Source organism: Chiloscyllium punctatum, chromosome 3 (assembly GCF_047496795.1).
Source record: "Chiloscyllium punctatum isolate Juve2018m chromosome 3, sChiPun1.3, whole genome shotgun sequence".
NCBI classification, from domain to species: Eukaryota; Metazoa; Chordata; class Chondrichthyes; order Orectolobiformes; family Hemiscylliidae; genus Chiloscyllium; species Chiloscyllium punctatum.
Genome location: NC_092741.1, coordinates 143,095,771 through 143,109,284, shown reverse-complemented (window position 1 = coordinate 143,109,284; position 13,514 = coordinate 143,095,771). Strand labels below are relative to the sequence as shown.

Genomic DNA, 13,514 nt, shown 5'->3' with positions numbered 1-13,514 from the left:
GATGTTTAAAATCTTGTGGTGTAGTACCTTATGTTAATAACAGAGTTTGAATTCCTTCTTGAAAATTATTGGTCTCCACTGGGATCATTATACCATGAGAGGAACTGGAATCTTGAACCTTGTGATGCAAAGGAGCCATAGATGTAAAACAAAATCCAGACTGTAAAATGCTAGGTGTACATAATTAATATATATTTTGAATAAATCTCCTGAAGAATTCTACATTATATAACTGTAAAACAGTAAAACATCACCTATGCTACTTAGGAGTCCATCAAAGGTAGATGAAACAAAACAATAAAAATGGTAAATGCACATTTTAAGTCCTACAAGGACATTTTCTTTTAAAATTAGCTCTTCCCATAGATTCCTCAAATAGTTCAATTATCTCCTACTTCTTTATTGAACACAATATTGCACAGTTAAAGAGAATAGAGGAAATTGAAGAAAGTAATTCTTTGGATAATCTACTCCTCTAATTGTCGTTTCCTTCTGAAGATGGCTTACACATGTACCTGAAAACAAAATGATCTGATGACGCACACCTTAGAAAAGTCACGCTGGAAAAGATCTGATGTCACCCATGTGAAATGTAATATGAAATTATTGCTAGATTAACCCGATTCGCTCTAAATATAGCAATAGCTAGTATTGCGAAACATAATCACAGTTTGATTTCACCAAACTATACTTAGCCTTCTCTTTATTGACACTATATTTAGTACTTAGGCAACTCTGTTGCAAGAGACCAAGATCGGAAAGTAGTACAGTACTGCACTAATACCTATCTTAACTCAGCGTTTATAATGGCTTATTTTTCTTAACTCAGCATTTGTAAACTGTGTGACACACTGAGCAACAATTGACTGGAATTAATTCCTCAGGGTTTAGAATCGAATGATGTAGGCACACAAGTCTGATTTCGTTTCTAAAATCGATCTGTTCGACAGTCGCCTTTTTTTTCTTTCATTTAATATGTTCTCTGAAAAGTAATTATTTCACTAATTAGGTAATTCAGAATTAAAAAAAAATATTTGAACAGCATGATAAATCCCTTCAAAACAAAAACCGAAGGCCACGTTATAATGAAATGTCCAGGTCGAGTTTAGGTTGATTTTGTCTCTTTATTATGTTTTGTATGAAAAGTGCTCGAATTGTTACACTGACAAATGATTAAAAGAAATCCAAATTGGGAGAACACTAACAGCATGAATTGAAGCTGACAGGGCTCAATCTTTTTATTTTCACAATTATGATTAGACACTAAAAAATAGCAAATGATCCGAAAATTACGAACTTGCTCATGAATAGGTTTGCCGTAACACTTTGCTTGTTTCCTTTTCTGGACAGCTTATGATTTCCCACAGAGATTAGTGTTAAACTTCAAAGTCACAATAATTACGACTTTTGCCCTGACCTTAGCACAGCCATGTCAGGATTTAGGAATGTGATATACAGTAAGTTCAGTTCGAAAGTCTCAGAAGCAAGAGACTTAAATTACTCGCCCTCCCCCACGCTGACCACAGATATATTGTAACCGGGTATCTATAATTATCCGCATGGAATACATACCGATACACAGTGTTAAAGATATTGCGATACAAGGGAAAGTAGATCCATTTAGTATATTGGTCTATTAGTGTTACATAGTTATGTACTCTTTTTCAAAACGAACTAAAAATGTTGAAATTCAAGGGCCAAAATAAGGCACGAATTGGTAATAATATTAAACAAACGAAAGGAGAAGGGTTCATGACCAATTAATTCCCTTTTCAGATCTTATGCACAACCCACTTGCATGACCTCATAATTTAATTGCGGCTGCAGTTGTCACATAGAATTGAAGTGACAGCCTGGAATGCAATTGATTTGTGACTGTCCACGAAGGCGTTGCAGCAAACACTGTTCTCATTTGAAGGAACGGCGCCCGAAAAGTTCACCTGTCCTCCTCTACCACGATGCCAACTCCGACATTCCTAGCATTCCTGTTTTAGGTTTTCAGCAATTCACAGCATTGTCAGCTCTGAGCTGGGAGGTGCCTGTATTAAAGATGGCCGCGCCCCCCTCACACACACATACATATCCGGCTGCCAGGCAAGGCGGGAGCGCGCTTCCTCTTTACCCCTCCCCCTAAGCCGTCTGGAGGGCAGACGGGAACAGAGGGGGAGAGAGAGAAAGGAAGGGACGGCGGGAGGCGCGCGCTGTCCTTTCAGCCTGGAGTGCGCGCGCGCACGCCCGGCCAGTCCATGTCCCGAAGCTCCGCCCATCCTCCCGTCAGGCTGCGCTGCCCGAATTCCGATGACGTTAGGAACGTCTGTGCGGTTGTTATTGTCATCGGCTCCGAGTAATTGCCTCGCGGCTTCCGATTCAAATCGGCCCGGCGGCCGTTAGCCTCGCGCCGGGGGAACGTGAACGAGCAGCCGCCAGAGACCCGGGAGAGAGAGAGAGAGAGAGAGGGTGGGGGGGAGTTGGAGACCGGCGGGGGTGGTGCTGTTACGCTGCACCGGGCCGGGCCGGGCCAGGCCACCCTCTCAGCTTATGTCTCTGGCAAAGTTTCCCGTTCGCCTCTGTCTTCCCGAAGGCAGCTGTTGTAGGCCCAGGCTGCCGGGGCCTCAGAAGAGACGGCGGTAGTGGGGAGGAACACAGACCGAGAGAGAGAGAGAGAGAGAGAGGAGGGCAGGGGGAAGCGTGAGCCCGGGTTCTTTTCCCCCACAAACCCCCCCCCCCCCCCGGGCTCCCTTCCTCACTCAGAGGAATCCACACTGAGTCAGAATCGGGGGAGGATTCACGTTTGCCCTCGAGATGTCGTCGGCGGATGACCTGAAGACGCGGCTGAAAAAGCTCGAAGCCATGATCCGGGACCCGAAGTCTCCGGTAAACGCGGAATGTTTGCTGGTGAGTCCGAGAATGGGAAATGTTCTTTCCTGATCCCTCCCCATCCCCCTCCATCACCAGTTGCGGTGCAGCCAGACTCTGTCTCAGCCTTCCAACGCAGGGCGTGTTTAGACCTTAAAAAACTGCAACTTTAATGCTTTTTTCCCCCTTGTGTTCGAGAGCATCAAGCGTGAATGTGGAATCGCAGAACTCTTTGATGTTTACTCCGGGCAGACCGTCGAGAATTGTGAGCACCTTGGAATGAATTTACATCCCCTACCTTGACTTTGAATTTGCGAAGCTTACCCAGCATTTGATGTTTTTGCATTACATATTCAGATTGTTGATCTATCCATTAAAGCGGCTAGGCTATTTAAAAAAAATATGTTGTGCCCTTTTCCATATGTCATAAACTATTGCCTTTTTAAGCTACCCCGGTAGGAAGCTGTGGTCAGCATCTCCGGTTGGATGATATTTCTGTCACGGGCAGTTGGTTTCGTTTTTGTTGAATTGAAAAATCAAAGCACTGCAATGAGATTGTTGACAATGAGCACAAGCATGCAATCCATATTTAGGATTTTGGTGTTTCTCGAAATCAGTCAAGTGTGATTGGTAGGTGACTGAGATTTTTGCAATTACCGGTTGTCTCGAAATACTTTACAACCACTGAAATGCTGTTGTAGTATGGTATGTTGCAATGTTGGAACTGGTATGGAAATGATACATGGTGGTGATTCAGTTGGCTGCTGCTTCTATTCAAAAATACGTATTTATGTCATTGGCAAATAAAGTAGAAGTGTGTAATTTGTAAAAATTTTGATGACTTTTAAGTTGAAAATGTCAACTACTATTCCACTTTTTTTTTCCAAAAATTCATTGTTTGGGAGAAGGGCCACGTTGGCAGGCTAGCATTCATTGCCCGACTCTAGTTGCCCTTGAGAAGGTGGTGGTGGTGAGCGCCTTGAACCGCTGCAGTCCATTTGCTGTGGGTTGACCCATAATGTCATTCGGGGGGAATTCCAAGATTTTCACCCAGCAACAGTGAAGATACAGAGATATATTTCCAAGGCAGGAAAGTGAATGGCTTAGAGGGGAAATTGAAGGTGATGCTGTTCCTATATATCTGCTGCCCTTGTCCTAGATGGAAGTGTTTGTCGATTTTGAAGGTGTTGCCTGAGGAACTTCAGTGAACTTCTGCAGTGCATCTTGTAGATATTACACATTACTGCTACTGAGATTTGGTGGTGGAGGGAGTGACTGCTTGTGGATGTAGTCCCTGTCAAGTGGACCACTTTGTCCTGGATGGTGTCAAACCTGTTGAGTATTGTTGGGGCTGCAGTCATCCAGACAAGTGGGAAGTATTCCATCACACTCCTGACTTGTGCCTTGAAGGCTCTGGGGAGTCAGGAGGTGAATTAATTGCCACAGTATTCCTTGCCTGTGATCTGCTGTTGTAGCCACAGCATTAATATGGTGAGTCCAGTTGAGTTTCTGGTCAATGATAACTCCCATGATGTTGATAGTGGGGGATTCAGTGATGGTAACACCAGTGAATGTCAAGGGGCAGTGGTTAGATTGTCTCTTAAAAGCAATGTTCATAGCCTGGCATTTGTGTATCGTGAATGTACTTGTCACTTTACTAGCCCGAGCCTGGGTATTGTCCAGACCTTGTTGCATTTGGACAGCTTCAGTGTCTGAGGAGTCGCAAATGGTGCTGAACATTGTGCAAACATCCCCATTGCTGACCTTACAATGTGATTTTGTTATAAGATTGGACTTAAAGCCAGGGAAATGTAAACGAGTAATATAAGATCAAAGTTTTAATGTTTTGGTATACAGTAGAAGTTTTAATTTTCCCTTACATGACACGTGCCTTTACATGTCTTCTATTGACTTTTGCAAACGTCAGTTGTGGTTTTGCCATGTCTTGCCCGAAACGTCGACACTCCTGCTCCTCTGATGCTGCCTGACCTGCTGTGCTTTTCCAGCTTCACATTCTTGAATCTGATCTCTAGCATCTGCAGTTCTCACTTTCTACTTGCTATATATCAGCCTGCTCTGGGAATGGAGGTGCAGTGACACAGTTTAGGTTTCACTGTATGTTAACAAAAGCATCACGTTCTTGATTTGATTTGAGAGACAGTGAAAAGTATTGTTTTGCATGCTAACCAGACAAATCATATGTTAGTACATCAGGGCAATAGAACAGAATACAGTGCTACAGTTACAGAGAAAGATCAACTCTAATGAATTCTAATATATCATAAGTCTGATAACAGCAAAGGAAGAAGCTATTCTTAAATTGATTGGTACAGGGTTTCAAACATTTGTACCTTCTGCCTGATTGAAAAAGGAGGAAGAGAGTATAAGTGAGGTGGGGGAGTCTTTGGTAATTTTGGCTGCCTTTCTGAGGCAGCAGGAAGTGTAGACATAGTCTATGGAAGGAAGACTCGTTTTTCTAATGGACTGGGCTGTATTCACAACTCTGTAATTTCTTGTGATCTTGGGCGACACAGTTGCCATACCAAGCTGTGATGAATCTGAATGGGATGCTTTCTATTGTGCATCTATAAAAATTGCCAAGAGTTGTGGGCATGCCAAATTTCCTCTGCCTTCTGACGAAGTAGAGGAGTTGGTGTGCTTTCTTGATGATAGCGTCAATATGGATGGACCAGGATAGATAATTGGTGATATTTACTCCTAGGAACTTGTAACTCTTCATCGTCTATGTAATCATTGTCGACGGGAATCGTGCCAGAAGACTGGAGAATAGCAAATGTTGTTCCATTGTTCAAGAAGGGGAGTAGAGACAACCCTGGTAATAAACTAGTGAGCCTTCCTTCAGTTGTTGGTAAATTATAAGAGAGATAGATAGGATTTATAATTATCTGGGAAGGAATAAGTTGATTAGGGATAGTCAGCATGTTTTTGTGAAGGGTAGATCATTGAGAAGGTGACCAAACAGGTGGATGAGGGTAAAGTTATTGCTGTGCTGTATATGGATTTCAGTAAGGCGTTTGATAAAGATCCCCATGATAGACTACTGCACAAAACATGGAGCCATGGGATTAAGGGTGGTTTGGATCAGAAATTAGCTAGCTGAAAGAAGACAGAGGGTGGTGGTTGATGGGAAATGTTTATCATGGAGTTCAGTTACTCGTGGTGTACTGCAAGGATCTGTTTTGGGGCCACTGCTGTTTGTCTTTTTTATAAATGTCCTGGACAAGAGCATAGAAAGATGGATTAGTAAATTTGTGGGTGACATAAGAGTCGGTGGAATGTGGATGTGCTGAAGGATGTTATAGACTACAGAGGGATATAGATAAGTTGCAGAGCTGGGCTGAGAGGTGGCAAATGGAGTTTCATGTGGAAGTGTGTGAAATGGTTCTCTTTGGAAGGAATAACAAGAATGCAGAGTACTGGGCTAATGGTAAGATTCTTGGTAGTGTAGATGAGCAGCGAGATCTCTCTGTCCATGTACACAGATTCCTAAAAGTTGCCACCCAGGCTGATAGGGCTGTTTGGAAGGCAATGGAGTGTTAGCTTTTATTAGTAGAGGGATTGAGTTTCGGAGCCAGGAGGTCATGCTGCAGCTGTACAAAACTCTGGTGTGGCTGTACTTGGAGTATTGCATACAGTTCTGATCACCACATTATAGGAATGATGTGGAATCTTTGGAAAGGATTCAGAGGAATTTACTCAGATGTTGCTTGGAATGGAGGGAAGGCCTTGCAAGGAAAGGCTGAGGGACTTGAGACTGTTTTCATTGGAGAGCAGAAGGATGAGAAGTGACTTAATTGAGACATATAATCAGAGGGTTGGATAGGGTGGACAGTGGATGGTGATGGCTAGTATGAGGAGGCATAGCTTTAAAGTGAGGGATGATGGATATAGGACCGATGTCAGAGATAGTTTCTTTACTCCGTGGTAGGAGTGTGGCACGCACTGCCTGCAACAGTAGTAGACTTGCCAACTTTAAGGGCATTTAAATGGTCATTGGATAGTTATATGGACAAAAATGGAATTGTGTAGGTGAGATGGTCTTCAGATTGGTTTGACAGGTTGGCAGATCAAGGGCCGAAGGGCCTGTACTGCACTGTAATGTTCTATCTTCTATGAACTTGAAGCTCTTGACCACCTCTACTACAAACATGGGTGTGTTCATCACTCCATTTTCTGAAGTTGATGACGAGCTCCTTTGTTTTACCCATATTGAGGGAGAGGTTTTTGTTTTAATACCATGTCACTAAGCTTGCTGTCTCCTTCCTGTACTCTGTCTTGTTGTTTGAAATCCAACCCACCAGGGTGGTGTCATCAGCAAATTTTAAATAGAGTTAGTGCTGAAATTGGCCACACAATTGTGAGTGTATAAGACGTATAGTAGGGACTGAATATGCAGCCTTGTGGGGCACCAGTGTTGAGGATTATTGTGGAGGAGTTGTTGCCTGTCCTTACTGATTGCAGTCTATGGGTTAGGAACTTGAGGATCCACTTGCAGAGTGGGGAGCAGAGACCTAGGTTTGGAGATGAGTTTTGTTGGAATTGTGGTTTTGAAGGTGGAGCCAAAGTCAATAAATTGGAGCCTGGCATGGTGACCTTGTTATCCGGATGTTCTAGTGATGAGTAGGGCCAGGGAGGTGGCATGTGCTGTGGACCTGTTGTGACAGGTGAATTGTAGTAGAATAAGGCTATCTGAGAGTTTGGAATTGATGTGTGCCATGACTAACCTCTCGAAACACTTCGTAATGACTACCACCCAGTGGTTCTACCATCCTCATTAAGGCATGTTGACAGATTTTTCTTTGGCACCGGGATGGTCGTGGTCTTTATGAAGCAGATGGTAACCTCCTAGTATCTGCAAATATTCTGGGGAGTCCAGACCTAGAGGGCATAGGTTTAGGGTGAGAGGGGAAAGATATGAAAGAGACCTACGGGACAACGTTTTCACACAGAGGGTGGATCATGTATGGAATGGGCTGCCAGAGGAAGTGGTTGAGGCTGGTACAGTTGGAACATTTAAAAGGCATCTGGATGGGTATATGAATAGGAAGGGTTTAGAGAGATATGGGCCAGGTGCTGGCAGGTGGGACTAGGTTGGGTTGGGAAATCTGGTCGGGATGGATGGGTTGGACCGAAGGTCTGTTTCCATGCTCTATGACTCTATATATACTAATATTGTCAAGGTTTCAAATTGTGAATGTGTAGCACGAATAGTTTGTGTTGCAACTTCTTCTGACCACATGGATGTATCGAGAACGCAAGTGTCAACTTACTGAGTTTCATTCCTTTAGCTTCTAGTGCCTTTTGTCATGGTTCTGTAAATATAAGTAAATGGTTTAAATTTTCTTAAGTTGGACGCAATTCCATCCTCAAAACTTGTCAGAAGTGGAGCCATGTAGAAAACTCTTTAATGGAAAAGTTCACATAAACATTTTTAGATTTATTATTTAAATTTGCTTATTTCTAACTTTTCCTCTCATAAGATTGTTTCCAAGGACTGGAAGCTTGTAATACGATCCTAACTCTGAAAACTAGAAACAAAACAGTGGCTAATTTTCAGCAAACGGTCCTGTAGTATGATTTAGATTATTATCTTTACTTGTTCAAAGTAACAGTTTTTTTTACATTGTCTATCACCGTGGTACATGTGCGAGTGGCACATTTTGATTTTTGTTTGATTAAAGTTTCTTCTTGTCAGTCTAGCTTGTACAAGTTAACTGTCAAAAAAAGGGATTCCAAATATATTTACTGATTCCTTTCGTTGTCTTTTATCAAAGGAAATTCTAAAAATAAAATTTAGATCACTTGTTCACAGTCAGAGGGGTTGACTTTGATAAAATATTGTACTCCATAGCCCTGATTGTCCTCTTAAGTAGGTGTGCAAAAGTCACACAGTAAAAGAGATCGGGACATTTCTTTACAAAAGCACAGATAAAGTAGTCATTAATCTCATTGCTTATTGTAACACCTTGCTACTTGAAAATCGGCTAACTTTTTTCCATGCTTTCCATCCAACTGTGACTACACTTTAAAGTAATTAGCTGAATTAATTTAGGATACCTGGAGATTGTGGTAGTTGCTGTATAAATACAGGATCTTTTTTGTTTCTGAGAAAATGAACAGGGATGAGTGAGTGTATTGTGAATAGCTGAAAGTTGAAAATGCTGCTGTTCTTTGTGCATGTGAAGATGATTTGGACTTGATATCGAGACTGTGTTGTCTAAATTTATAATGGTATCAAACCTGCCACTTTTCAGTCTGTATGGAACACTGAAAGGTAAAAACAATGACTGCAGATGCTGGAAACCAGATTCTGGATTAGAGTGGTGCTGGAAAAGCACAGCAGTTCAGGCAGCATTCGAGGAGAAGGGAAATTGACGTTTCGGGCAAAAGCCCTTCATCAGGAATGGAGGAAAGACTTCAGGAGGACATAGACAAGTTAGCAGAAAAGGGCAAGAGTTTTTTTTTAATAACTTCTGTTTTGTTCTGAAGAATATGGGTAGCCAAGGAATAACAGTTTCCTCTGGGAATGTTATAAGAAGTAGTTGAAAAAACATTGTCATTATGTGATAGTTTAAATAAATTAGTTTTACATAGAAGTTCAGAATATTTTAAAAGGGTATTTGGTACCAGGACCATTAAAAAGAAAGATTAGATCAAACAATTAACACGCAAAGTGTGACAGGAAAGACAGATGAATTTAGAGCTTGGATTAGTACATATAACTATGTTGTTGTAGCTATTGCAGGGACTAGGTTGAGAGAAGGACAAGACTGGCAGTTTAAAGTTCAGGGATTTAGATGTATGAGCCAAAATAAGGATACAAAGAAGATGGGGAGTTGCATTTCCGATTAGGGAGGATATCACAGCTGTAATGAAGGAATACTTCTTGAAGGGCTCCTTCAGCGAATCCATGTTGGTAAAATATAGGGGAATGAGCTTGGCCAGGTAACTGAAATTTCAGTGGGGTACATGTTGGGAACAAATATCGTTATACTGTAAGGTTAAATTACTTAGAGAAAATGATTGTAGTAGGCCTCAGATGAAAGTACTAAACTAGGGAAAGGTTCACTATGACACTATGACAATGGGTGGCACAGTGGTTAGCACTGCTGCCTCACAGCGCCAGAGACCTGGGTTCATTTCCCGCCTCAGGCGACTCTGTGTGGAGTTTGCACGTTCTCCCCGTGTCTGCGTGGGTTTCCTCCAGGTGCTCCGGTTTCCTCCCACACTCCAAAGATGTGCAGGTTAGGTGAATTGGCCATGCTAAATTGCCCATAGTGTTAGGTAAGGGTAGATGTAGGGGTATGGGTGGGTTGCGCTTCGGCGGGTCGGTGTGGACTTGTTGGGCCGAAGGGCCTGTTTCCACACTGTAAGTAATCTAATCTAATCTAAAAATCTAAATCTAATCTAATATTAGGCAGAAGCTGGAGCATGTCAATTGGGGTAGATGTGTGAGGTTAAATCCACAACTCCGTTCCCAAAAGGAGGAGTTTGTGTGGAACCAGAGGAAGTAGGTGAGGTCCTTTTAATGAATATTTCACAGTGGTATTCACAAAGGAGAAGGACATGATGGATAGTGAGTCTAGAGAGGGGTATATTGATGTGAAAAACGTGGTGCTGTTAGTTGTTGTGAAAGGCATTGAGGTAGACAAGTCCCTAGCACCTGATGGGATCCATCCCACAATACTAAGAGAGTTGAGGGAGGAAATTGATGGGGCCCTGTATAAAATATTTGTATTCTCTTTCGTCACAGGAGAGGTCCCAGAGGAGCTTAACGATTGGATATTATCCACTCTTGCTCTTTTGTTTGAAGTCACATGATACCAGCTTATAGTTCAGCAGATTTATTTGAAATCATAAACTTTCAGAGGGTTGCTCCTTCATCAGATAAAGTGAAGAGAAGCATGCAGGCAGTGAGATCAAAAGATCATACAAATGGCTTGAGTGGAGTGTTAACAGACTGAACAACAAGCCTTTGCAGGGGATCAAAATTGTCAGACGGTGTGAATGAAGTGTCAACAGCTCAATAGCAAGTGAAAGAATGACTTATGATCCGAATAATTGAAGCAGTGAGATAATTATAAAAATAAGGTGGTGGTGGAGACAAACCAAGTGATTGGAATAACCTTGATGGTATAAGAGTTGCATGCCGAGGGTCTGACCAAGGTAACCAGTATTCCAAAAGGGTACAAGTCAAAATCCGTACGCATGAAGATCGACTCAACCATGATCTTGAGTTCATGTTGAGCTATATAACCCCACCATTTCTGTCCTGTATTTGTAAAATATTTCTTACTGTCCTGTTTTGACACGATCACCTTGAAAACTTGCCATCACCATAGCTTAATTAGTAAATACAGTTTTTTGGACTTTTTGTTCACTTTGGTTAAGCCCTTGGCATGCGACTCTTATACCCATAATCTTATTCCAGTCATTTGGTTTGTCTCCGGCACCACCTTATTTTTAATTTTCTGTGATTATCTCTCTGCTTCAATTAATTGCATCATGGCTTATCACTTCACGTGCTATTCAGCTGTTGACACTTTATTCACGTTGTCTGACACTTTTGATCACCTGCAGAGACTTGTCATTCAGTCTGTCGACACTCCACTCACACCATTTGATCTTTTGATCTCTCTGCCTAGAAATTGTTTGTGTACTTGTCTTCATTTCACCTGACGAAGGAGTAGTGCTTCGAAAGCTTGTGATTTCAAAAAACATCTGTTGGACTATGACCTGGTATTGTGTGACTTCTGATCATGTTCAACTCAGCCATACACCAGCACCTCCACATCACTGCTCTCTTGTTTAAGAATGTCAGCAGGGATAAATTGGGAAGTTACGTGCTGGTCAACTTTACATCAGTGATAAGGCAACTATTGGAGAAGATTCTTAGGGGCAGGGTTTACTCACACCCGGAAAAATAAACACTCAGTGGTTTATAGCATGACTTTGAGTGGGGAATTCATGTTTCACAAAGTTGATTGAGTTTTTTTGAGGAAGTGCTCAGATGATTGAGGGCATGATGGGTGGATGTTATCCATGTGGACTTTAGCAAGGCATTTGACAGGGTCCCTCATGGCAGGTTGATACAAAAGACAAAATCACATGGGATCTGCGATGATGTAGTAAACTGGCTTATTTTAAAAGACAGAGTAGTGATGGAAGGATGCTCTTCTGACTGGAAGTTTGTGACCAGCCATGTTCTGTGGGGATCAGTGCTGGGACCCTTGCTCATATATATAAAAGAATTGGCAGAGAATCTTGTGGTGGCACAATATCTCAATGGTTAGCACTGCTGCCTCACAACACCAGGGACATGGGTTCGATTCCCACCTCCGGCAACTGTCTTGTGGAGTTTGCACATTGTCCCTGTGTCTGCGTGGGTTTCCTCCGGGTGCTCAGGTTTCCTCCCGCAATCCAAAGACTTAAAGGTCAGGTGAATTGGCCATGCTAAATTGCCCATTGTGTTAGGTGCATTAGTCGGGTAAATATAGGGTAGGGGAATGGGTTGGGTGGGTTACTGTTCGGAGGGTCAAGATTCAAAGAGAAGTACAGCATGGGAACAGGCTCTTCAGCACTCCAAGCTGTGCCGATCATCATGTTCTTACTAAACTTAAAAAAAAGTTCTGCCCTAATTCAGTCCATATCCTGTTTTCTCTCTCTTTTATGTAACCATCCAGATGCATCTTAAATGCCACCAACCTGTATGCTTCCACCATCTCTTCTGGCAGTGCGTTCCAGGTTCCTTTCATTGTCTGCCTGAAAAACATCCCTTGCACATCTCCCTTAAACTATCTTCCTCTCACCTTCAACACAGTTTCTTTTTTTTTTTGTCCAGGGTTTCACTAAAAAAAGTCCACTTACAAAAATTTAGACACCACACACTTCCAACAGAAAACAGAAATGCATAAAATGTTATCAAATGATCGCATTTGTTTTATATATTTCACACCTTTTTTCATTTTTTGTTATATTCCTAAGGCTGGTTCCCCCATTACATTGCTGAGAATCCAAGAGAGCAAAAGAAGGAAGTTTGTTGGTTCCCTTTTATTTGTTACTATTAGATTTTCCCATCTTTCTCTCCACTCCTGAAGGTGGTTGGAAATAACATTCATCAGCTATATTCAGTAAGCAAGCAAATTATTTCAAAAATTGACTTGTTGGGCTGAAGGACCTGTTTACATCCTGTAGAGAATCTAATCTAATCTATAGAATGTCGATGGTCTAATTAATAAATTTGTGGATGCTACAGATTGGGGAAGCTATGAACAGTGAGGACAATTGCAAGATGATATAGGCTGGAGACTTGGGCAGAGAAATAGCAGGTGGAATTTAATCCAGACAAAGACATGGCAGTACATGGCAGAGCCTTGAGAAACATACAGCGGGATCTAGGCATATAGGTTGACAGTTCTCTCAAATTGGAATCATAGGGTGATCAAGAGGGTATATGACATGCCTGTCTTCATTGGCCAGGGCATAAAGAATAAAAATTTGAAAGCCATATTGCAGTTGTATGGAACTTTAGTTAGATTGCATTTGGAATTTGCATATAGCTATGGTCAGCACACTTCTAGAAGGATATGGAAGCTTTGCAGACAGTACAGTAGAGGTTTACCAGGATGTTGCTTGGT

At 42.0% G+C, this 13,514-nt stretch overlaps 1 protein-coding gene across 4 annotated transcripts in view; it reads left to right on the top strand.

The window, feature by feature from the left end:
• Positions 1-2,273: 2,273 nt before the first annotated feature.
• Positions 2,274-13,514, top strand: part of LOC140465898 (rho-associated protein kinase 2-like) — a 230,790-nt gene continuing 219,549 nt past the window's right edge. For all 4 annotated transcript variants that reach the window (XM_072561840.1, XM_072561831.1, XM_072561815.1 and 1 more), the window contains exon 1: positions 2,274-2,895. In XM_072561840.1, coding sequence (XP_072417941.1) covers positions 2,803-2,895 — 93 coding nt within the window. In that variant the 5' untranslated portion in view covers positions 2,274-2,802. The remainder of the gene's footprint in view (positions 2,896-13,514) is intronic.